General features: G+C 38.6%; 1 protein-coding gene across 1 annotated transcript; it reads right to left on the reverse strand.

Annotated features, from left to right (window-relative positions):
• Positions 1-10,898: 10,898 nt before the first annotated feature.
• Positions 10,899-26,074, reverse strand: DLEU7 (deleted in lymphocytic leukemia 7; the record flags this gene model as incomplete). Its single annotated transcript, XM_081127897.1, has 2 exons — positions 10,899-12,367; positions 25,604-26,074. The coding sequence occupies 2 exons, from the start codon at positions 26,072-26,074 to the stop codon at positions 12,161-12,163; spliced, it is 678 nt and encodes a 225-aa protein (XP_080984023.1). The 3' UTR covers positions 10,899-12,160.
• Positions 26,075-26,556: the final 482 nt, after the last annotated feature.

Below are 26,556 nucleotides of genomic sequence, written 5' to 3' on the forward strand. Positions count from 1 at the left end.
TCTGACTTACCTATTTTTATCTTGCTGTACTGTATCTGTTTTGGTGAGCCCACCCAAAATCACATTTTTAGAATATAGTGTGTAATAATAGATTTAAAAAAAAAAAAATGCAGGATACTGCTCAAAAATGTAGGAGAAACTATAGAAACATGTGATATCTTAGATGGATCTCAAGTGTACAATGCTTAGTGAGAAAAAAAAAAAGCCAATCTCAAAAGATTACATTCTGTATAATTTCATTTATATAACATTCTTGAATGACAAAACTATAGAGATGGAGGCAAAATTAGTGGTTGCCAGGAGACAGAGATATGGATGGGAGGTGGTGTGACTTCAACTATAAAAGGGCAGCACAAGAGAGTTCCTTGGAGTGATGGAGCAGTTTTGTATCTTGCTTGTGATAACAGAAATATTTACATGGAATCAAGTTGCATAGAACCATACACACAGACAGATACACACGAGTATGTGTGAAAACTGAATAAAATCTGCATTCTTGTTAGCACTATTGTATTGATGTCAGCTTCCTGGTTTTGCTGTTGTACTACAGACATATAAGATACCATAGTTGAAGAAAGCTGAAGAAGAGTTCACAAGACTCCATGTACTATATTTTGCAATTTCCTATAAATCTGTAATCTCTGAATAACCTGAATCTATAACTATTTCAAAATACAAGGGTAAAAAAACAAATAAATGCACAAAGAGTTACCTAGATAAATATAAAAGGGCTGAGTTATTTATTTGACAAACTCTATTCTTCATTTGTTATACTGATTTACTAAGGGCCACCCTCATTTCCTCATAGACTCATTTTATTTGTAATGAACTGTTTTTAAAGCCTGGGAAATTAGGACGTAATAATTAGTCAGGACTCAAAAACCCATTCAGGAACATGTTAGATATATAATCATTGCTTAGAACTGCATGTCATTCTGGGATTTCTTATCTTTGGAGGTACAATTATTAATAAAGAAATCTCTCCATTCGAAGATCTTTTCAACTCATATTTCAAATTACTGAAGTGGGTAAAGGAAGTGAGAGGAGACACCTGGAAATCATGTATTTATTGATATAGGAAATTACACACATACATGCACACAAGCATGTACACATGCACACACATACACTACAGGGTGTTCTGAGCTTGTGCTGTACTCCATCCAGTGCTCTTAAGCTACAGTCAGAGCTAGAGTGACACATTCAGGAGGGTAGGGGGTTGGTAGTCCCTCCTCTCTCTTCTTTGTAGCAACTAAGCCAACACTATTTTTTACTTATTTTTAGGATCATTTTAAATTTATTTTCCCACCAGATACCCTATATGCTCCACAGACATTACATAATGCTTTTTTAAGCAGAAAGAAAATGAGGCCATGATTATAATCAACGTCTCCATCAAAGCAAGAGGAACGAATTAGTGTTAATTCTGTATAGGGAAAGATTTCTGCCAACCTTGAAAGTGTCTCCTGACTTATGACCATAAGCATGGAGCAGATATAAGCTTGTCTACAAGGAGAGAAATTTATAAACTATGGTTCTGCTTTAAGTATCACCTCTATCGAGGGTAGCAATAAATAAGTTACATCAGACAAATGTAAGCTCTCAGGTAATAGACATCAGGGCTACAACAGCTAAGTGAAACCAGGACTGTGGTCATATTTTGGCTATAGAATGGAACACTGAGATCCCGATGAGGATACCGAGATTATAAGAAACATTTATTTGAAGTTCTGCTGAATTAAATGTCTACAGAATTTATACTCCTCTCAGATAGATTTACTACATAAGTATCTAGCATCAGAGCATGAAGAAGAATGGAAAGTGGGTCTAACTTTTGGAAGGAATTTTTAGACAGGAAAGACTTAATTCTTGAAGTACTGTGTTCTGTATGAAATAAGTATCTGAACGATTTCCTACCTTCCAAAGGTTTTCATTTAAACCAAGGAAACTAATTCACTTTGAGGAAAAACTATATCAGTTAGAAATGTAGAAAAGCATTTAAATGGAGGGAGAGAACTAGTCCTAAAAACACAAAAGAAAATTTATTAAAATTGTATATTAAAAAGTATAAGGTGTGAGCCCTGGCCAGTGTGGCTCAGTTGGTTGGGCATGGCCCCATACACCAAAAGATAACAAGTTTCATTCCCAGTCAGGGCACATACCCAGGCTGCGGATTTGATCCCTAGTTGGGTGAATGGGAGGAAACTGATCGATGTTTCTCTCACATCTCTTTCTCTCTCTCCCTTCCTCTCACTAAAAATCAATAAAACCTTTTCTTGCCTGGCTGGCATGGCTCAGCAATTGAGCATCGACCTATGATCCAGGAGATCAAGGTTCGATCCCTAGTCAGGGCTCATGCCTGGGTTGTGGGCTTAATCCCCAGGAAGGAGCATGCAGGAGGCAGCTGATCAATAACTATCTCATCATTGATGTTTCTGTCTCTCCTCCCTCCCTTCCTCTCTCTGAAATTAATAAAGACATATTTTTTACAAATCAATAAAAAAATTTTTAATAAAAAGTATAAGATGTGTAGTTAAGATGTAGCATCAGGCTGACCTGGGAGCACTCCAGGATTTTAGAAAGTACAGAAGTTAGTGAAGATGAGGAGAACATCTAAGGACAAGAGAAGAGGTGGAGGTTCCATTTTGTTACTTGCTCATCCACCTCTGCTTAGAAAGTTTTTGCATGGCCCCTAGTTTTATTCCACAGCAAATGTACTTCCACCATCCAAAAATCATTGTTATAGAGCATCTAAACACAAGACTCCAGGGGAAGCAACTATATGGCAACAAATTGGACAACATGGGGGAAATGGACAAGTTCCGAGAAGTATACAACCTTCCAAAGCTGAATCAAGAAGAGGCAGAAAGCCTGAATAGGCCGATAACAACTAAGTAAATTGAAGCAGTAATCAAAAAACTCCCAGCAAACAAAAGTCCTGGACCAGATGGATTTACAGGCTAGTTTTACCAAACATTCTAAGAATTATCACCTATTCTATTCAAACTATTCCAGAAAATTCAAGAGGAGGGAAAATTCCCAAACTCTTTTTATGAGGCCAGCATCATCCTAATCCCAAAACCAGATAAAGATACTACAAAGAAAGAAAATTACAGGCCAGTATCCCTGATGAACATATATACTAAAATCCTCACTAAAATACTAGCAAACTGGATCCAGCAATACATTAAAAAGATCATACATCATGACCAAGTGGGATTTATTCCAGGGATGCAAGGCTGGTACAACATCCACAAATCAATAAATGTGACACATCACATAAACAAAATGAAGGACAAATATCATATGATCATATCAATAGATGCAGAAAAACCATTCAACAAAATCCAGCACCCATTTCTGATAAAAACTCTCAGCAAAGTGGGAAAAGAGGGAACATACCTGAACATAATAAAGGCCATATATGACAAACCTACAGCCACCATCATACTCAATGGGAAAAAACTAAAACCATTTCCATTAAAAACCAGAACAAGACAGGGATGTCCACTTTCACCACTCTTATTCAACATAGTACTGGAGTCCTAGCCACAGCCATCAAACAGGAAGAAAACATAAAAGGTATCCAAATTGGAAAGGAGGTAGTAAAACTGTCATTATTTGCAGATGACATGATATTGTACATAGAAAACCCTAAAGACTCCATCAAAGTACTACTAGATTTGATAAATGAATTTGGCAATGTAGCTGGATACAAAATCAACATCCGGAAATCAATGGCATTCTTAAACACCAACAATGAACTTTCAGAGAGAGAAACTAAAAAAGCAACACCATTTTCCATTGCAACTAAAAAAATAAGATACCTAGGAATAAACTTAACCAAGGATGTAAAAGACCTGGACTCGGAAAACTACATGAAGCTGTAAAAAGAAATAGAGGAAGATTTAAACAAGTGGAAGAATATACCATGCTCATGGATTGGAAGAATTAATATCATTAAAAAATCCATACTACCCAAAGCAATTTATAAATTTAATGCAATTCCTATGAAAATACCAACAGCATATTTCACAGACCTAGAACAAACATTTCAAAAATTTATATGGAACCAAAAAAGATCCTGAGTAGCTGCAACCATCTTGAGAAAAAAGAACAGAGTGGGAGGGATCACATTACCAGACTTCAACTGTATTACAAAGCCACTGAAATCAAAATGGCCTGGTATTGGTACAACAACAGGCATATAGATCAATGGAACAGAACAGAGAACCCAGAAATAGACCCACACCATTATGATCAGTTAATATTTGACAAAGGAGGCAAGAGCATCCAATGGAGTAAAGACAGTCTCTTCAGTAAGTGGTACTGGGAAAGTTGGACAGATACATGCAAAAGAATGAAACTAGACCACCAACTTTCGCCATACACAAAAATAAGCTCAAAATAGATAAAAGACTTAAATGTAAGTCACGAAACCATAAAAATCCTGGAAGAAAACATAGGCAGTAAAGTCACAGACATCCCACGTAGAGGAATTTTCATTGATACATCTCCTAGGGCAAGAAAAACAAAAGAAAAAATGAACATATGGGACTACATCAAACTGAAAAGCTTCTGCACAGCAAAAGAAAACAGCCTCAAAATTCAAAGGACCCCCACGATCTGGGAAACATATTTGCCAAGGATGTATCTGATAAGGGGCTAATTTCCAAAGTGTACAAAGAACTCATAGTGCTCAGCAAGAGGAAGACAAACAACCCAATTAAGAAATGGGGAAAGGACTTGAACAGACACTTTTCCAAAGAGGACATATGCATGGCCAAGAGACACATGAGAAAATGCTCAATGTGGCTAATCATCAGAGAGATGCAAATTAAAACCACAATGAGGTATCACTTCACACCTGTCAGAATGGCTGCCATCAACAAAGCAACAAATGACATGTGCTGGTGAGGGTGTGGAGAAAGGGGAACCCTAGTACACTGCTGGTGGGAATGCAGACTGGTGCAACCACTATGGAAAACAGTATGGAGGTTCCTCAAAAAATTAGAAATGGAGCTGCTGTTTGACCCAGTGATTCCACTCCTAGGAATGTATCCTAAGAATCCTGAAACATTCATCAGAAAGAATATATGTACCCCAATGTTCATAGCAGCACAGTTTACAATAGCTAAGATCTGGAAACAGCCCAAGTGCCCATCAGCAGATGAGTGGATAAAAAAGCTGTGGGACATTTACACCATGGAATACTACGCAGCTTTAAAGAAGGATCTCGTACCCTTTGGGACAGTATGGATGGACCTGGAGAATATTATGCTAAGTGAAATAAGGCAGGCATTGAAAGACAAACATCACATGATCTTGCTTATATGTGGAATCTAAAGAACTTAATAAACTGGTGAACAGAACAGATTCAATGACATGAAATGCATAGATGAGACTGACGAATGTCAGAGGGATGGAGCAGGGCAAGTGGGTGGAGGGGGAGAGAGTAACCAAAGAATTTATATGCATATATGCACAACCCAAGGACAGGGACAATGGTGGGGAGAGGGACTGGGGAGGGGGAAGGGATAAGGTGGATCATGTCATTGGGGAGTAAATGGGACATCTGTAATATTTTAAAGAAAAAGAAAAAAAAAGGAAAAAAAAACTCCCCAAAAAAGAAGGAAAAGAAAAAAAAGAAAAAGAAAAAAGAATCCAGGACAATAGAAGTGTGAAATATCCAAGGAAGTTCAGCAAAGTATCATGACTCAAATTTCCTCAGCATTATGAAGAAACGTCTACAAAGTGTCCCCATGCCACTGCTCCAGGCACTATATGGTCTTAAATTAAAACTTGTGGCCTGACTCCAAGATGACCAAATTCCCCAAAACATTTCTGGAGCCATAAAAATGTAGGAATTTTCATTACTATTATTTTAGTTGATGACAATGATATGGCTGTGGGCTAAAACAGCCCACAATAATGAAGCTTAAAATGTTCTTTTTTAAAGGCACATATATGTGGTCTTTGAGGTAAGGGAGAAGAGAAAATGGACCACTCTTCAGGGTGGACTGGACTGGCCCAGTCATTGTTATAATGATCAACATGATTATTAACCACTTATTAAATAATAACTACATAATTATTTTTAACCCAACCCTTGACCAAGATGTGCTGATTCATTTAACTCTTAAAAATTGTCCAACTTTTTCCTTTGAGTTTAGGTATTTATGAAAAGGTATGAAAGACTTGGGGAATTTATATAGGAATCAAATTTTATGGTTAAAAAAATAGCTTCAGTGACTAACCACATGACTTGTATATATTTATTCATCAAATAGTGATGGAGCTGCTGCTCTGTGCCAGACATTTCTACAATACTGATGATACAGCCACAGACAATGGCCCAGTGCTTATATTCTAATAAGGAAAACAGGTGTGCTTAGTTTCTTATGGCTGCTGTAACAAATGATCACAAACAGGTGTCTTAATAACAGAAATTTATTCTCAGTTCTGGAGACCGAAAGTCCAAAATCCAGTATTAAGCAGGCAGCTCTCCTGCTGGAGGCTGGAAGGGAAGCTCCATTCTTTGCCTCTTGCAGCTTCTTCTCGCTGTCAGTATCCTTGACTTGTAGATACATCATTCCAACCTGTGCCTGTCACACTGCTGCCTCCACTGTTTCCCTTTGCCTCTTCATTATAAGGACATTTGTGGTGGCATTTATAATCCCAAATAATCTCATTTCAATATCCCTAATGTAATCATGTCTGTTACTATTCAAGGGCATAGTCACTTTCACTACACTTGGTAATATTCACAAGTTCCATGGATGAGGACAGAGACAAACTTTAGGGACCACCATTCAACCCACTATAAGAGTCAAAAAAACAAACAAATAAATTCAAGCCATTACGAGATGGCCTTATGAAGAAAACAGCAAGGAGAAGGGATAAGGAGGTGACAGGAGTGCTATTTGCAGTGACGGGGCTAAAGGGGGCCTTTTTAGTGAGCTGGCATTGGAGCAGAGACCTACTTGAAATAGATGAGAGAAAAGTCTTTCAGGCAGAGGGAAGAACAAGTGCAAAGATCTTGAGACTAGTTGTGTTTGAAGAGGTGAGAGCAGCAAAGAAGCCAGTGTTGTTAGAAGTGTAGTAGGAGGTAGGTCACGGGCAGAATTTGGATTTTATTCTGAGTAAAAGAAAGCCATGGTGTATTTAGAGTACATGAGTAATTGGTCTGACTTGTTTTACTGTGGCTAATGTGTGGGAAATGGAGAATGAAGAGAGGGCAGTGAAGTAGTGAGGCCGTTTAGGAAGGTATTGCAATATCCCAGGCAGAAGATAATAGTGCCCAGGACTGGGGTAGTGGCTGTGAAAGTGGTGAGAAGTGATCAAATTTGAGATGTAATTTTAAGGCTGAGTCAATAAGATGTGCCAGTTGAGTGGCTAGAGGGGAAAGTAATAGAGGAGTCAAGTTGAGTTCAACTTTTTTTGCCTATATAACTGAAAGGACATGAGCCAACGCCAAGTAAGATTTAGAAATTGGGGAAGAAGCAGGTTTGGGGATCAAAATTTCATTTTGGAATTTAAAATATCTTTTAGACACTCAAGTAGAAATATTCTGTAGTCAGTTGGCTACAGAAGTCTGGAGTTCAGAGAAAAAGACATATATCTGGGCACCGTTAGTGAATAGCTGATATTTAAAATTGCCATGAAGTGAGTTTAAATAGAGAAGAGGAACAACAATGAGCCTGACTCATCCAAACTTCAGAAGTCAGGGGATGTGGAGGAAGGGAAAAGGTCTGTCTGTGTAGTGAGTTTGCGAGGAAGTAAAACCAGGAAGCCTGCTGACCTGGAAACCGACTAAGAAAGTGATTCAAGAAAGAAGTAATCGGTGTGTCGAAAGCGGCTGATAGATCACTTAAGATAAGAATTGAGACTTTACCATTGAATTCACCAGTGGGTTGGTAATTAGAGGTCATGATAAGGGAGAGTTTGTGGAATTGTGGATACAAAATCTGTTTCAAGTGAGTTCAAAAAGGAATTGCAGACAAATAAATTGGACAATGGCAATGAGTTTTGCTCTTAAGCAGAGCAGAGAAATAGAGTACTATTTGGAGGAACTGCTTTTCAAAGATTGGAAATGTCATTACACAATATCATGCTAATAGAAATGCTTCTGTTGAAAGGCAAAAACTGATAATGCAGACAAGGGAAGGAGCCTAAGAGGGAAGCCCTCAAGGAAGTTAGAGGGAATAGGGTTCAGTGCCTAAGTCATCAAGTAGCCTCAGCTAGGAGCAGGAGCAGGGAAGGTCCTTTTTAAAGGGAACATAGATATAAGGTACATCTGCCAGTGTGAAGATGAACATATACTGCTGATGGCTCTTCTTTTCCCTGTACAATCAGAAGCAATGTCATCAGCTGAGAATGAGAAGGATGGAGAAGAACCAATTTTGAGAAAGTGTGAACAACCTGTTAAAGAGTAAATTGCCAAGGACAGTTTTGAATTGTCTAGTAAACTTTCTGTGACAGTGCTATCCCATAGAACTATAATGCAAGCCACATATAAAACTCCAATTTTTTATTAGCCACCTTAAAAGGTAAGAAGAAACAGGTAAATTAATTTTAATTATATATTTTATTTAACCCCACATATTCAAAAAGTTGTCATTTGGACATATAATCAGTATAAAAAATCATTGAGGCATTTTACTTTTCTTTTTTTTAAGTATGTACTGTTTTTTAAAGCCAGTGTGCATTTTCCAGTTTCAGCACACCTCAGTTCAGACTAGCCATATTCAAGTGTTCAAGAGCCACGTGTGGCCAGTGGCTACCATACTGTGTAACGCAGGTCTAGAAAATGAAGTAGTGTTAATGAATAACACAGGGGCCCCTTGAGATTGGGAGCCATGAAGTGAGATTGGCTCAGCTGTGTGTGTTCTCAAGCCACAACCAAAACTCATGTACATTCAGTAGGTTGACTTTTTGTTTTGTTGATGGTTTCCTTCTCTGTGCAGAAGCTTTTTAGTTTGATGAAGTAACATTTATTTTAGCTTTTATTTCCTTTGCTCTAGGGAATATATCCAAAAAGATTCAGATTGATGTCAAATAATTTACTACCTATGTTTCCTTCTAGGAGTTTGTGGTTTTAGGCCTTACATTTAAGTATGTAATCCATTTTGTGTTTAGTTTTGTATGTGGTGTAAGAAAGTGGTCCAGTACCATTTTTTTTCCATGTATCTGTCCAGTTTTCCCAACATCATTTGAAGACACTGTGTCTATCGGTAGATAAATGGATAAAAAAGATGTGGTAAATATATATACAATGGAATATTACACAGCAATAAAAAATAATGAAATTTTGCCTTTTGCAACATGGATGGACCTAGAGGGTATCATGTTAAGTGAAATAAGTCAAACAAAGACAAATATATATGGTCTCAGCTATATATGGAATCTGAAAAACAAAACAAAAACAGACCCATAGAAACAGAAACCAAAGGGATGGTTACCAGAGGAGAGGAGGTGGGGGGATGGGTGAAAAATATGAAGGGAATATAGTCGATAATATTGTGGTGTTTGCACAGAGACAGATGATTACTAGAATTAGCAGGGTAATCACATTTAAGGTATAAAAGTGTCAAATCACTATTTTATATAGCTGGAACTAGTATAACTAAAATAATATTGTATATCAACTATATTTAAATAAAAAAATAAATTTTAAAAATTAAAAAAATAAGTCCCCTTCACCAATAAAACAAAACAAACTCATGTGCAGACATGGAGTATGCAGAGTTAGTCTTGACCAGAAATGGAGTTAGCCAGTAGCATTCAACTAAAAAAAAATATGAGAAGGGAATTGGTGGCATATACGACCAAATGTTATACAGATTGACCATAGAAAGTAAGCCACAGAAATAAGAAATGGGGTGGTAGATGTAAAAAGGTGGTAGGGGCAATGGAAGTTATAATAGGATCAAAGAACTTTTAGAACTGTAGCTTCTATATGATATGCAAAGATATCTAGAATAATCCCTGCCCTCAGCAAGCTGACCTTAAACAGCAGGTATATGAATAGCCATGTTATAAGATGGTATATGATAAATGTCTACATTCAGTAGCACAAAATGTATTTCATGTGAGTTCACAGGAGGAAGATCCCATGTCCTAGTAGGATGATCCAGGGGGATTCATGGAGGTGGGGGTAGGCAAATCAGGTCTCGAAAGATGCATAAGATTTTAATTGGTTTATGGGAAATACACCGCAAAGTGGGGGAAAAGCACAAGCATGAATAGAAAACACAAGAACACTCAATATTTCTTGAGGTAAGACAATAAAAATCTTATATTAATAGTGGTTGAGAGAGCTACTGATCACAATGGGGAATGCAGCCTACAAATAATGGCAAGTCTTTAACGAAGAGTCCTGGGTAATTCCCTGGGGAAAGACTGCATGATAAAATACAGCGATACTCCCAGGACACAGTGTCCCAGGAGTAGGAAAACTAAACACGAAAGATTGTTCCCTTTCTGGGAAGGATAAATGTTCTTCCTTTCTGGCCCACCCTTCCCTTACACACTCTCTCTCTCTCTCTCTCTCTCTCACACACACACACACACACACCTTTCCTCTTTTATTTAGAATTGTTTCATATATTTAATTCTCCTCTATGGAAATGGTCAGTTACATATGAAGAGAAGCAATGTATTTACCTTTCATCTTCAGATTCTGGAAGAAAATATTTGGAAGCAGTAGGATTAGAGTAAGTGGGATTAAAAGGCTTTGATTACTATTAACACTTTATTTTTTATATAAACATTATACACACCCCATGGACACAAACAATAGACAGGTGAAGAACTGGGGAGGGGCGGGAAATGGAGAAGGGAGTAAAGGAAAGAAAATGGGGGACATCTGTAATACTTTCAACAATAAAATAATTTTTAAAAAACATTTTAAAAAGCCACTTTATTTTTTAATAGTAGATATACTCTCACCATACAGACCCAGTTTTTCATTCCTTTAGGAAACAAGATGCACATATACATTATACTTCTTTTTTTCTAAATCTGATGTTGTTTCTATGAAAAATTTTTTTAAAATATATCTTTATTGATTTCAGAGAGAGGAAAGGAGAGGGGGAGAGAGAGATAGAAACATCAATGATGAGAGAGTCATTGATCGAGCCCGCAACCCAGGCATGTGCCCTGACCAGGAATCGAACCCCGATCGCCTGGATTCTAGGTCGATGCTCAACCACTGAGCCACGCCCACCCGGGCTCTATGAAAATTTTAAGGAAAAAGTGGTATTTCAATTTACTTTGGTTTTCAACAGTCATCATTAAACAACAAGAAATGCAGTGTTTCCTAAGCTTGTGAAGATCACTGTAGTAAAAATGTAGCTCTCTCTTTTCATAACCAAATATTTAGGGAAACCTGACAGTATATCTAACTCCTCCTTTTTTTCACAAGAATTTCCTACTTCAAGTGGAATATTAGAAACAGTAAGAAGAGCTTGATGTTTCCATATGACTTTAATAGTACTGTAGTATTTGCATTCACATATCATATATCCTTGGTACTTCACAGCTCATTATCATTTGAAATTTACAAAGCAATATATGAAAGCACAAGGTTTATAAGCAGCTCTCCTCCTGCCCAACAGTAAGTTATTAATGCCAGGTCTGGAACTCATAATTACTGACACATGTGGTCCTACACTAGCTAAGGATCAGTCTCATAACAAAAAATAAAGTGCTCTGTAAGTACAACCTATCAATTATCAAAAATTCCATTTATTCAAGATAATTTTAAGAAACATAGAGCTTTAATCATATGAATAACCGTATTAAACTTCATAGGTCTACATTAATATGAATATAGATTCATGTATCATTCAATTAAAATGAATACTTAATATGAATTAATAAATATATATACATATAGAATCCAATCAGTTCCACAAAGTAGAATATATTTCCATCAAAAAGTCATCAAATATGTCAACATATTTAAAAATGTGAAGTACTGTTTCAAAATTTTTTCACCAACATGCTATAAGGGTACAGATGCCACTGGTCAGGTTGCTATATATTTTATCAAGTGTCTCTTTAGTGAGAATAACAATATCCATTGTCTGCTGAAGGTAAGGTCCCTAGTTCTCTTAGCAGTGCTTAGCTGTGGTTTTGATTCCAGTGTCCCGAATACTCATACGTCTGGGAGATTCTGTAAGATCTGTCTCAAGGAAGCACAGGCGACCACATGAGCATCAGAAGGAAGGTTAGCAAGTGACTGAATCAACTTCTTGACTATTGTCTTCAAACACTGGTGGGCAGCATTCAAATCTCTGTCAAACTGCTGTCCTTCAATCTGTAGAGCCAGATGACTGCAGATGTTTCTAAACTCAACACTATCCTGAAAGGAACACAAACAAGCAATTAGGTTATTAAGGACATTTGTTTTATGCTTTGTATACCCAGCTTCCATCCCCATCTCTTCTAACGATAGCACTCTGATTTTTCTCCCAGAGAACTATTGTCCCCCATTCTCATCCTGTGTGGTTTGACCAAAGCTGACCCCACTCCACAACTCCAGGGACCAGGCCAATCAGAGCATACCAAGCCTCAGCGACTTGGATTGGTCAGGGATGGACAGGTGTCCCAACATAGACTGATAAGCCACAGTCCCAGAATATTCGCTAGGCTAGGGAAGAGAAACTCTCTCTAACTGAGGCTGTTGGAAAACATCTTGCCACCACAGCAGAGAATCCAATGACAATCCAACACACACAAAAAATAGACCCAAGAAATTAAAAGAGACTGATTCTAATAACATTTTCTGAACATGTCAACTTAGCCATATTTAAATAAACCCCAGCATTTTTTGTTTATCTGAGTCAACAATTATCCCTTTTACTCAAACCATTTGAAGTTGAGTTTCTGTTATTTGTTCCTAAAAGAGCTTTGACAAATACACAAATAGCCTCTGTTCCTATTATTCCATACTCGGTGTCTTCAAGATTCCAATGGAGAGTTTAAACACTAGAATAAATATATCTGAGTGAGGATTAGTAAACAGGGTGATAAATGTGAAAAAACTGCCCAGATTTACTATTTATTGAACAGGGTCTCAAGAAATTTCCAATGCAAATTTAGAAAAAATAGTTCCCAGGTAGTTTAAAACAAGGAAGTAATTAACTGGCTTTTTAATACCCAAAAGTTTCATTTTCTAAAATACATTGCATGTCAATGATATTCTGAAATTACTCCACATCATATAATTTATTTGTAAATAAATGGAAATGACTTCCCACAGACTTCTGGTTCTGGCAACATGGCATGCTTAGTTTCTTCAAAACCCTTTACTACTAAATGGTAAATAAAATAGAACACTTGCAGGAAAGTAATGGAAATCCCCAAAGGCCAGAAACAAAAGAAAAGTAGATTACTGTAGCTGCCCACCAATACCCATCAGGAAAAGAAAATCGGTCTCTCTTGAGCTGGGTTTGGGATGAGGGCAAAGTTGCCCCAAGAATGTGAAACTATGGACCTGTACTACACAGAAAGTTTAAGTTTGGAGCTGCCCTCTACACCATATACATGTTCTGGGAACACTCATGCTAAGAAATTAACTTGAAAATTGGAACTGGGCTGAAATATCCATGGACACAAGGAAAAGCAAACAAAAACCTATTCCACAGAACATGTCCACAACCCACACCCCTCTGTGGTATTCCCATAAAGCTCTGTCAAAGACAAACTCCAAATATGAGATTTAAAATACAATTCATCATGATATAGCAGATACAATGCAGGGCAATATTAAACTCCCAGAATTTCAGACATAAACTATAAAATATGCTTAAAATAATAAAAGATATAGGAAAAAAAATAAAAAATGTTTTAAGAAAAATCAGGCTTGAAAAAGAACCAAATACTATTTCCAGAAATTCCAACTATTATGACAAATTAAATATTCAGTGGACAGTTTAAACACTAGAATGAATATATCTGAAGTGAAGACTAGTAAACAGGGTGATAAATGTGAAAAAAAATGCCCAGAATACAAAATGAAATGCTAAAGACATGGGAAATATAAATGAGAGGTTAAGCAACATGGATAACATAACAATGATGTACAACAAATACATTTCCAGGAAACAAGAGAATAATGGATAAGATTATCCAAATTTGATCCAAAACATGAATCCTCAGATTCAGGAAATAAAACAAGCCTTGTCCAGAGTAAGTTAAATGAGATACAAATCTAAACTCATTAAGGCAAAACTACTCTTCAGAGTAACCAGAGAAAAAAGAAATGGGTTTTAAGGGATGACAAGACTGACAGTGAACTTCTGAGCCACAACTGAAGACAGAAAAACATAGAATAATATCCTCAAATAAACGTCAACCTAGAAGTTTTTTTCAATCTAAGTAAACTATCAGGGCAAAATAAATATATCTTCATTTAGAAGGACAAAAGGAGTTACCACAAATAGACACTCACTGTCAGATCTTCCTAAAGATATAATTCAGAAAGAGGAAATTCAATGTAGAAGGAAAGAAGGAGATACAAGAAGCAACAGTGAATGAAGAAACTTAAAAATATGGTATAAGATCTAAAGAACTGACTGTTCAAAACAAAAATTATCACAACTAACTTGGGGTTTACAAAAGCAAGATGGTTCTAAAATGCTGAATAGTAGTAACAAGCAGGATGGAAAGATATATTAAGGCATTGCATTTATTCAAGAGAAAGGTGGCAAAATTGATAAATTTCAGACTTGTTAAGTATATATGTGAGAAATGTGAGCATTATCATTAAAGTAGAGAAATAATACATACAACTTCAGAATTAGCAGGGGAAGGTACCTGAAAACTTTATCGATCGTAACTGTAAAAGGTAAAAATGAATAAATACACAAACATAAAACAAGTGAAAAGAAAGCACCAAACAAGACACCTTTGAAATATAGTGATTACCAGACTGTATTTTAAAAATCTATATGTTTTCATATATCAACACATTTAAAACTAAAAATACCTAAAGATAGATAGTAAATGAATACTAACATATATGCCAAGCAAAGAGAAGCCAAAGTAAAGCCAAAAAAATCATTATTAGGTATAAAATAAACCCCAATTAATAAAAAGGATTATTCCCCCAAGAAGATATAACAAATTTGTACTTGTGTGTACCTAACATGATAACCTCACTTTACATTCAACCCACAAACATAAAGACATTTTAGCTCAGCTTTCTCAGAAACTGACAGATCAAACAACGTAACAATCAGCCTGGAGAGAAAAGATTGAAACACTAATCACAACCTTGGCTCAATAGAGATAATCAAATATACATTGTTCTCAAAAATTTATATAATATTTATGAATGCTGACTATATTATAATTGCTACAAAGCAAATCTCAATGAGTAGCAAAAAGTTTATGTTATACAAGTCAAAATGCAAATAAATGAGAAATCAATAACATAAATAACCTTCCCAAAACATGTATGACTTAAAAATCTATTTGTAAATAATTCATGGGTCAGTGAAAAAACTGAAATTTTAAAATACTTTATACTGAACAATTATGAAAATACTATATCACAAATTTGTGGAATATAGCTACAGTGAGAAATGCTAGACTTAAATGCCTTAATAGCTAAAGAATAATTACTGAAAAACCATGAGCTAAGAATTCAACTCAATAATTCAGGAAAATAAATAATTCAAAATAAAGTAAAAGGAAGAACTAAACATTGAACCAATGTTTAATGACAAACTAGAGTTTTCTTCCTAATTCTGTATAGAAAAGCAAAGCTATTCTTCTCCCTAATAAAAACTGTCACTTCTCCCTGGCCGGGTGGCTTGGTTAGTTGGAGCGTCGCCCCGCACCTCAAAAAAGTTGCAGGTTCCATTCCCAGTTAGGGCTCATACCCAGGCTTCAGATTAGAACCCTGTTGGGGCACATGCAGGAGGGAACAGATTGATGTTTCTCTCTCACATCAATGTTTCTTTCTCTCTCCGTCTCTCTTCCTCTGTCTAAAATCAAAAACATGTCCTTGGGTAAGGGCTTTTTAAAACAATGAATAAAGCTTTCCCTCTCCCTAAAAAACAACAACAAAAAAGAAAAAATAAACTCTGTCACTTAAGTGAGAAGAACCTGAGTTTCTAGCAAAGTGTTTAACAGAGAACATCTTTCAAGAAACAAAACATCTATTTCTTCAATTCAGCAAACAATGGCAGTAGGACCCCAGTGTGCTACAGATCCTTTATCCAAGGCTTCATAGGCTACCACACTCTTGGGTTTTTTCCTCTTTAAAGCATTCTTGCTTCCCTGCCTTTGTGCATTGTTCATTTTTTCTCAGAAGGTATGAGGGACTACTTAAATAATCTGTCCCATAGTTTATGGGGCAACCTATATTGCTAGAGCACGTTGCTTGGGAATGGGAAAGTTGGGAAAAAATAACTCTGGACTACTTCCCATAGATCCACATCAAGGAAAATTATCCGCTGGCTTTATAGAAGTGATCCAACTCTAAGTACAAAGTGGGAGGATCAAAGACAACTTGCAAAGGGAAATTCAAAATAGAAGGAACCACTAAGATGTGTGCGGACATGTGCCTATTACCCAGTCTACAAAGGCATTCATCACTCAGAGAAGATGAAAATGCCCTTAAAATATATTTGTGGGCCTAAAATCTGAAGTCAATTTCACATTTACTGTAAAGAATTAAAGAAGGCATCGTTTGGTGAAATTATACATATAATAAAATTCTACTGCTCAGCTGTACTGGTCCCTGAGGCCCTGGGTAAACTTCAGATCTCTGGCAAGCTTTGCAAAGTCTCTTTATTTTACTATTTTAGTACAGTATTTCCTTTTAATCCTTTCTCAAATATATTAACAGTCAAAGAAAACAAATTAATAGGAATAGCTTTCCATGGACTCTTAAGCCAGGGAAGGGAAAAATAAAGCAAGTGGTTGCTTCTCTTCCTTTCTGGAAGGTCTGAAGGCCAACTATGGATCCAGTCACAATGGCTTCCAAGCAAACCTTACTAATTCTGCTGTATAAGGTGGGGCCACAAGTCACAGTGTTGAGGCCTTCTGTAGAAATTCCCATGATCAATATTGGTGATGACTTCACTTCCATGCTTTCTATTCAATAACAGAGCACATCTTCCCAGCAGCTTTTATTTAGCAAGTCCCAGGTGCTTCCAGAAATGATGTAATATCCTACCCTAGGGATTTGAGTGCTTTGCCAGAATTAGAACGCTATAGCTGAGCAATCTAAAAGCAATTTTGGAACTTCTAAAACCTTATGTAATTTCAGAGTCTGGATATGAAATGTATTGATAACTATAGTGGTCCAAACTGATGGCCAGCACTTATATTTTAAAATGAAATGGTGACTCAACTAACATACTGGGATAATGGCCTCAGCTTGTTTGATTCAGTTAATGAATCAGTTAATTTTATATCTAGTCTTCAGAATCTGACTGACTATACTGGATAAAAGGCAGTAAGATATGGATTTCTTTGGATAAATACCTCAGAAGTAGAATTGCTGGGTCATAGGTAGTTCTATTTTTAATTTTTTGAGGAACCTCCAGGCTGTTTCCACAGTGCCTATACCAATTTGCAATCCCACCAACAATGCATGAGGGTTCCCCTCCTCCACATCCTCTCCAATACTTGTTTGCTGAGTTATTGATGATAGCCATTCTGACAGTGTGAGGTGAAAGCACTAATTTGAAAAAATATATGTATCTCTGTGTTCATTGTGGAATTATTTAAAATAGCCAAGATATGAAAGCAACCTAAGTGTCCATCAATAGATGAGTGAAAAAAGAAGATGTGGTGCACATATACAATGAAATATTAATCAGCCATAAAAAAGAATGAAATCTTACCATTTGTGACAGCATTGTTGGACCTAGAGGGTATTATGCTAAGTGGAATAAGTCAGACAGAGAAAGAAAAATACTATATGATTTCACTTACATGTGGAATCTAAGGAATAAAATAACTGAACAAACAAAACAGAAATACACTAATAGATACAAAGAATTGATGGTCGCCAGATAGGAGTGGGGTTGAGGGGATGAATGAAAAAGGTGAAGAGATTAAGAAATACAAATTGGTAGTTACAAAAGAGTAACAGGGATGTAAAATACAGCATAGGGAATATAATTAATAATATTATAATAACTATGTAGGGAGATCACTTCATAAGTGTCTAACCACTATGCTGTATACCTGAAATTAATATAAAATAATATGGAATGCCAACTTTAATCGAAAAATAAAAATAAATAAATAAAGGCAGTAAGACATGGTACCTGCTCTCTAAAGAGCTTATAACCCAGTAAAGAGAATGAGACACATAGAGCATATATCCAAATGTACAGTGAAATGCGATGAAGGCTATGGTAAAAACACAAAAACCCAATCCTATAGAAGAACTGACATTTCTAGACTCATAATCTAAGCACTGCACTAGGTTCATACAAAGCTCCTCCTAATGTGTGAATCCTTTCTATAGCATACTTGATGTGTGGTTGTCCAAAATTTTCTTGGCCACACTAGAGAAACTCATGTGGTTAGAAGGCAACCCATGGCTCTAGTTTTTAGAACATTTCTTCCAAATTTTTAGCTGAAATCTACCCTATGGTAGTCAGAATAATGGCTTCCCAAAGATGCTCATGTCCTAATCCGCAGACACTGGTAGCATATTACCCTACATAGCCAAAGGTACTTTACTGATGTTAGGTAAGACATGCAGCCTCAGGCAGCTACAAAGAACCCTGAGATGTAGAGCTCATTCCCTCATGAGCACTGGGCTTGCTATCAGAGCCCTGGTTCTGTGCCTTTGATAGGCCATATGTGGACAAGACATTTTTTCTATGACCTATTCAGTTTTCTCCTCTGTAAAATGAAAACAATAATAGCTACCACATGGAGAGATGTGAATGTCAAATTAGCTCATGGATATGCAAACTCATTGTATTCATAAAGCACCCCATCAGTCTAAGGGAATAAAGTACTCTGCTAAATGGAAAGTCAGTAAGAAGGAAAGGAAGGGAAGGAAGGGGAGAAAACAAAATTTAAAAATGTTCCATAGAAACTTGGAATCCTATTGGTGATATGAAACTATTTAAACTGTTCAGTAGAGATGTCACATAGAATAAAATTAAGGCTCAAAAGAGTGGTTGAGCTCACCTCACATCCATCAGGCTGGCTACCTTAAAAAACAGCAACAACAAAAAGCCTGAAAATAAATTTTGGCGAGAAGGTGAAAAAATTAAAACCCTTGTGCACTGCTGGTGAGAATGCAACATCATGCAGCCATTATAGAGAGTAGTATGGGGGTAAAAGTAAAAATGAAGTTAACATATGGTCCAACAATTCCATTTCTCTGTATATATCCAAAAGAAACAAAAGCAGGATCTGTAAGAAATATTTGCAAACCCATGTTCACGGCACCACTATTCTCAATAGCCAAGAGGTGGAAGCAGCTCAAGTGTTCATGAATAGATAAACAAACTGTGGTATATACATACAATGGAATACCATTCAGCCTTAAAAAGGAAGGTAATTCTGATATATGCTATAACATAATTTAACCTTGAGGGCATTATGCTAAATGAAATAAATCACACACAAACACAAATACTGTATGATTCCACTTAATTGTGGTATCTAAAATAGTCAAACACATAGAAACAGAAAGTAGGATGGTGGTTGCCAGGGGCTGGGGAAGGGAAAATGGGCAGTTACTGTTTAATGTGTATAGAGTTTCAGATTTGCGAGATGAAAAAGTTATGGACATTGGTTACACAACAATGTTAATATACTTGACACTAGTGAATTATACACTTAAAATAGTAAATTTTATGTTATGCTTTTTTCCCCCACAATAAAAAATTTTTTTAAATATGGTTGAGGTCATTAGAGTGCTGCCAACCTTTGCAGAAGGGCATGAAGGTTTGGGTGAGGCATCAGAGAAATGGTAGGTTGGGAGGACTGTATAGACACTACAAGATAGGTGGTGTTGGGAAAAGCAGTATTTGATTCATAAGGAAAAGAGATGGCCCCAGCAATTAGAATGAATAACATAAGCAAAAGCCTGAAGTCAAGCAGGGGCTGGGACTGGGAGGAGACCAGTCTGAAAATTACAGAGAATCAGGATATAAGCTAGTGTGAAAAGCTGTGAGTGGCCTAGCAAACTCCCTGGAGACTTCCAAGCATGAGAGCAACATGGCAAACCAGCATTTTAAGAACACTGGTCTGATCCATGAGCACCTAGGAGGCGCCAAGCTCCAAGTGAGGCACCTTATGTGCTTTGTCTCACTCAAAGAAATAGGGCTTGGTGAGATTAAATGATGTAGCTAAATCACACAGCAAATGAGTGACAGAGCTGGAATTAACCTCCCTTTCAAAACTCAAATGTTCTTCAAAGACCTGCCCCAAATCAGAAACAGGGCCAGGTGCTCTGATGATGCAGACAGCAGAGCTCACAGTCCAGTATGGGAGAGAGACTGGTGAGCAGTGATGGAGCTATAGATGCCATAGTGGGATGAACAGGGACCTTATGGGAGCAAGTAGAGGAGGCACCAAACTAGCTTTGGCCAAGAAACAGAAATGTCTACAACTGAATTGTTGCATGTTTCTTTTTTGGCTATATCCACACTGTTTTTTAAGGTTAATTGAGTGTTAGAACATTCAAATTGGCCTTGGTCACATCTAGATTGAATATTGGCCTGTTGGCCCATCCCTCTTTCCTGTAACATAATTGAGAGGGGTTGGCCATCTGGAAGATATTCAAGGCATGGAACCTTCTGCACCCCATGTAAAGCCAACTCCTAGCTAATCAGAGACCTAGCTAGAGCTCTCCCTTCCTCTGCTCTGTCTTTTCCTACCTGGTGTAAGGGAGGTCTCTTAGAAAAACCACCACACTTGTACTTTTCCACATTATGCACTGTGTTTATTTATAATGTACACATCTGGAACCCTTGAGCAACTTTCATGCACCTGCAAAGTCCAAAAAGGGAAGAAAAGTTAAGCTTTTTTTTAGCTTCTTCCTGAAAATAAACACTCCCATCAAAACTGAAGGCTTGAAGGCAAAAAGAATCTGGCAGCAGAAATCAGTTTCAAAGCTTGTTTCCTGAAACCAATACCAGTGAATAATAAATTCAAAATACAATATGACTTTATAGGCTCCAAAATGCAGACAACTTTTAAACAATCCACTAGGCAAGTTGTTGTTTTCTCATTATGTCACTAAAATCATTTCTAGATCTACATAAACCATAAATCAGTTCATATTCCCTTAACCACTAGCTTTAATATAAGTTGGTTTTTTTTCAAAGCAGTCACATCTTGAGCTATATATTCTCTTACAATGGCTTCCACAAATTTTTTTTCTTCTCACATTTTCCCCTCTTACTCTCCCTGAATTCCTAATGATCTCTACAGAAAGTGGAAAAGAAAAAGCTTTTCTCCAGCTTTCTGTCATGGGTCCTGGCCTTAATGAGCTTCAGCATGGCCAGCAGACCATTCTCCACTAAAGCCACCCAGTGCTAGGCCCAACAGAGGAACACAAATCCTCTCCCCAAACCCCTTACAACCTTCCACACTGGATGTGTACATAAAATGGGAATGTTGTTCCTCTAAATAGAAGAATGTCACGAATACCATACTATTAGGAACAATATGCTTCAAATTTCCCCAATTTCACTTGGTTCATCAACATCTGGCTTTGAGCTACAGATAAACAGGGCCCAGAGCAGTCACCAGATTGAAACACAGATCAATCTCAAATAGATATGCAACTGCACATTAATAACACACCCAATGAAGAACCAAACTATCTGCCATTCACTCTAAAAAGTCTCTCATCCACAGGAAATTAAACATTTTTACTTGTGCTGTACCCAGTGTCAATGCCCACAAGTAGCTAAGGTGCCTTGTGCATTTGCTTTGGATATGTCATCATTTTCATTAGAAAAGTCTGTGAAAAGCATTTTATGATGGATACAAGTACTTGATTCAGGTATGTTCACAAGGCAAACCCCAATCTTGTAAAACAGAGCATGGCAGCATTTCCAACGAGATGTCAAACATAAGCAGTTTTGTTTTAGGGCCTTTCTGCAATATCTTTTGCAAAATTTTTATTTCAGAAAGTTTATATGTCCTGATTCTCATATCATTCACATTATAAGGAATTACAAAGTGTAATTAAGCTACCTCTAGAGCAGTCACTGGGCCTTTCACTAACATATAAGCACAATTTTGTCTCAAGTCAATAGCAATCTCCTGGCTCTGGCTCTTAATCATATGACCATCAGGACTTTTTTCTTCAATAGTATGTGAGTAATTTTTGAAGACACAATTTTAAAATCTGCAGAAACTGGCTTCACTAATTAACCTTAGTGGGGGAGAGAAGCACTCATCATCAATGTATTCCCCTGAGTAACCCAATATTCACACTTGGATTTTGCAAAGAGCATTACAGTGACTGTAACCAAAGTCAACAGTTTCCTAACCACTGCTCTTGCTTATAGAATGAAAAAAACAGTGAGGACTACTAAATGTGATGAAATAATTGGTACCAGAATTAGCTAATTGAAATGGGAGAGCTCACAGGCAAGTTAAATCTGCAATGTCAAGAAAGCTCCTCTGCCTCTGAAAGTTGGCATCAGCCATAGTTTCCATGAAACTTGCTTCAGAACAGAAAGAACTCTTGGCAACTATAAGTATTTTTAACTCTCAAAAGAAGACAGACAAAACTCAATCAATGACTTCATAATTGGCTGTTTAATAGTCTCTATATGAGTTGGTCATTTGGGGAAGATTTTAAAATCCTAGCCTTGCTTCCTTCTGGTCTCTGGAACATTTCTATGCTCCCTTTGCATTGCAGGTGCCTAAAGCATTCTTGCTAGTATTACTAGTTTGACAATGATTTCCCAAGTTTACCTTGTGCCTTTTGTCACTATGTAAAGTGGCTATCATGGAAGAAGGCACACAAATCACCTAGTGTTATGGAATGACTTGTCCTCCATACCCCCAACCCCCCGCAAAAAAAAAAAAAAAAAAAGCATATATTGAAAACCTAACTTCCTCGTCACTGTATTTTGAGATAGGGACTTTAGGGAGGTAACTATGTCAGAGGGTGGGGCCCAGATCCAATAGTACTGATGTCCTTATAAGAAGAGAAAGAGGCATCTGAGATCTCTCTCTCTCCACATGCACAGAAGAAAGGCCAGGTGAGGGCACAGTGAGAAGGTGGCCATCTATGAGCCAGGAAGAGAGCCAAACTTGCTACCACCTTCTTGATCTTGAACTTCCAAGCCTCCAGAACAGTGAGAAAATAAATGTTCATGGTTTAAGCCACCCAGTCTGTGGCATTTTGTTATGTCAGCCAGAGCTAAGAGTCTACAATGTGATTGTTATATACCAAGTGTTGTGCAGTGCATGGCATGCATGACTGTGTCCTGTCTACTAAGCACTCTCATGTACTTTATTTCAATGTGATGTTCATAACATGCCTATGAGCTAGCAGTGTGATTCAGTAGAAAGAGTCACATAAAACCATGTTTGAATCACGGGCTAGCACTTCAGGATCTTCAGCAAAGTCCTAAGTTCCTCTGAGCATCAGTTTCCTCATGTAACAAATGTTTGTCAAACTGGTTAACTCCATCTTCTCCACCAAATTTAGCAAGACTCAGTACTATTAAGCATTTTTTATCCACCATGAAGAAACTCATTTCATGTTTTTTTCTTTGCATGTGTTTGAGAAATTCTAAATGTTCAAAAAGAATATTGTGTTGTTTTTTTAAAAAAATGAGTAAAGCTCTACAAAAATACCCATTGTTATTGTGGTGAGGGTTTCTCTACCTTCATGCCTTTTTTGCCTTCTGCCATAGTGAACTAATTTTAATTCCCCCCAAGCCCTTTCATTGCTTCTGAGTCTTGGATCACACAGTTCCCCTAAAATGCTTTTTCCCTTTAATGCCTGGAGAGCAAACTTTTTTTTTTTTTTAAAGTTACCTCCTCCAAGAAACCTGCCAGGATCACCTTAGGTAAAACGGATCACTTGGTTTCTCCTTTTGCCAACCTATCTATGTCTTGTATATGCTCCTAATATCATATAACACATCCTATTTCATCAATTCTAAGATGTACATTTTTTCACATTTCCAAAATCCATGAAATGAGACTATCTTACAATCAAAAGTCTATCATAATTTAATTGGCAGGATTTTTTTTTTATTTCTGGGAAGGACATAAAAAGGTGCATCTCCAACTCAAGAGCATTGGTGAAATGCAGCTTCATTTTTTAACTTTCTAAGGTGAGTGAAGCAGTGTTTCCTGCCTGGAGGCATTCTAGTTTCCCCTCTCATGCATACACATTTGTCAACATTTGGTTTTATCAACTTGGGGGTGTGGGTGGGGGGAGGTATGCTGCTGGTGTCTAATGGACAGAGAGCAGGGATGCTGGTAAGCATCCCAAAATGCACAGGACAAACCATCACAATTGTCCAGCACAACATGTCAAGAAAGCAGAAGCTGAGAAACCCTAATGTAGAGTAACAATGCTTATTTGGGTGTATGATATGCTTTATTACGTTTGGTTTTTGAATCAGTCTTTTATAGTATATAAGCAATCCAAGATATAGCAATTTTTTTCCAAACCTTAACCTGTAAAGCATGACTAACAATTCTTGAGAAGTGCTCTAAGCTTTCTTCATTGCCCCGCCCATTTCCTTCTGCTAGACTCCCAAGGGAAGTGAACAATGCAATGCTCCAAGTCAAAACTGGAATGCCAGAGGCCTCAAAGAGATTGTGACCTTAAATTAGTTAGGGTAATTAATGGCAAAACCAAGACTATAACCCAGACCCCCTGATATTCGCGATCCCTCTCAGCCTGGGAGGCAGCTACTGTTTCCTGACAGTTGGGTACCTTATGAGGAAAAGGCACCCTACAAACATAAGGTGCTTGACTTACCAGAGGGTTAGCATTAGTATTCACTCTTCAACACCAGGTACCCACTTCACCCTTACTCCACTTTATGAGAATTTAGAATCTGTATGGTCCCTGAGCTCTGTGGGGAACTACATTTATGCAAAAATTACTACGATTCATAAGTTTGAAAGGACTTTGAATTAACGTAGGTGATTTCGTCATACAAAAGGCAGTGGGGACTTAGTGTATTTAAAGTTCTAGAAGAAGGGTTATTAATTTTGAAAGGGGAGTAGGGGGAGCTGTCCTCCATGCCTAGAAGCTGCACCTGTGGAAAGGGCCTTCAGCTGGAGCAGGAAGCTGATTTACATTTATGTGAGCGAGAAAGGAAGTTCCAGAGGCCTTTGGCAACGCCTCTCCTGCTTCTCTACTGCAGTCAGGAGGCCCCAGGTGGGCGCCTCCGCACGCACCCCTCAACCCGCGCTCAGAGCTCCCTGCCACTAGTGCCGAGTGCTCCTGCTACCACCACCCGTTCACCCCGCCCCCGCTCCCCCCCCCCCCCCCCCCCGGGTGCTGAATCGCAGTGGGCAGCTCAGCTTGGGATCCCGTGATCCCACCCAGTCTCCATCCCAGGCCTGCAGGGCGATCCGGCTCCAGAGGCAGGATACTGGAGGCCAGGCTCACCTTCAGGTAGATGGGGAAGGACCGCTCCTGCTGCAGGGGACGCAGCAGCGTCTGCTCCACGCTGACCAGCTCTGAGGTCGAGTCCACCACGCGGGCCAGCGCGCTGCGCGTCGCCGTCCTGGCCAGGGTGCACCGCCCGCGGCCCTGGGGGCAGGGCAGCAGCTCCGCGCCCCCCTCGGCGCCTCGCACTACCTCCATCTCTGGAGAGCCTGTCTGCCCCCGGGGCCCCTCATTCCTGAACTCCCTGCCCCCGCTGCCCCGCTCCCGCCCCAGCCCCAGCCCCAGCCCCTCCGGGGCCCCCAGCGGGCCAGAGTGAGGCGCTGGGGCCGAGGACAAGTGGTCCGGGTCGCGCGAACTCCTAGGGGTGCCCGCACCGTCCCCCCAGCCCCACTCCTGCTGCAGGAGCTGCAGGGTCTGCAAAGCCACCATTTGGTGGCTGATGGAGGCCACTAAGGGCGCGGGACTGGCCATCGTCTCCTCTGCCGGCTCTGCGCGCTCCTCGGGCAGGTGGAGCAGCGAGCGAGGGAGGCGGTGAGAGTTTGGGGTCGCCAGGGTCATATTTCCTAACCCGTGGTTCCTAGGCCTCCTGGGCGCTCGCCTTGTGTGTCCGGCCCCGCCCCTGGCCCGCAGTGGGTGATCCGAGCTGGCCGGTGAAATTCTCTTTAAGCCTGAATCGCCTTGTTTGGACTCAAGGCTGCTCCAAGTGCTGCTCCGCGTGCACTTGAAAATTAACCAACTGCTGAGCTCTAGTTCTTCCTCTGCTCTAGGGCTGTGGTGGGAAAATGTGCAGCTATGTGCAGATACAGCTGTCCCCAGCATTGCCCCACACCCATCTCCTTGGAAAGATGCTTGACAGTGACCATGCACTGGGGGCTGGGGGTGGAGGCGAGCTTAAAAGACCTTCCTGGGAGTGAAAGTGTGAAGAACCAGAGAAAAGCTCACAAAGGAAGACT

The sequence above is a fragment of the Miniopterus schreibersii genome (assembly GCF_964146895.1).
Source record: "Miniopterus schreibersii genome assembly, chromosome: 2".
NCBI lineage: Eukaryota > Metazoa > Chordata > Mammalia > Chiroptera > Miniopteridae > Miniopterus > Miniopterus schreibersii.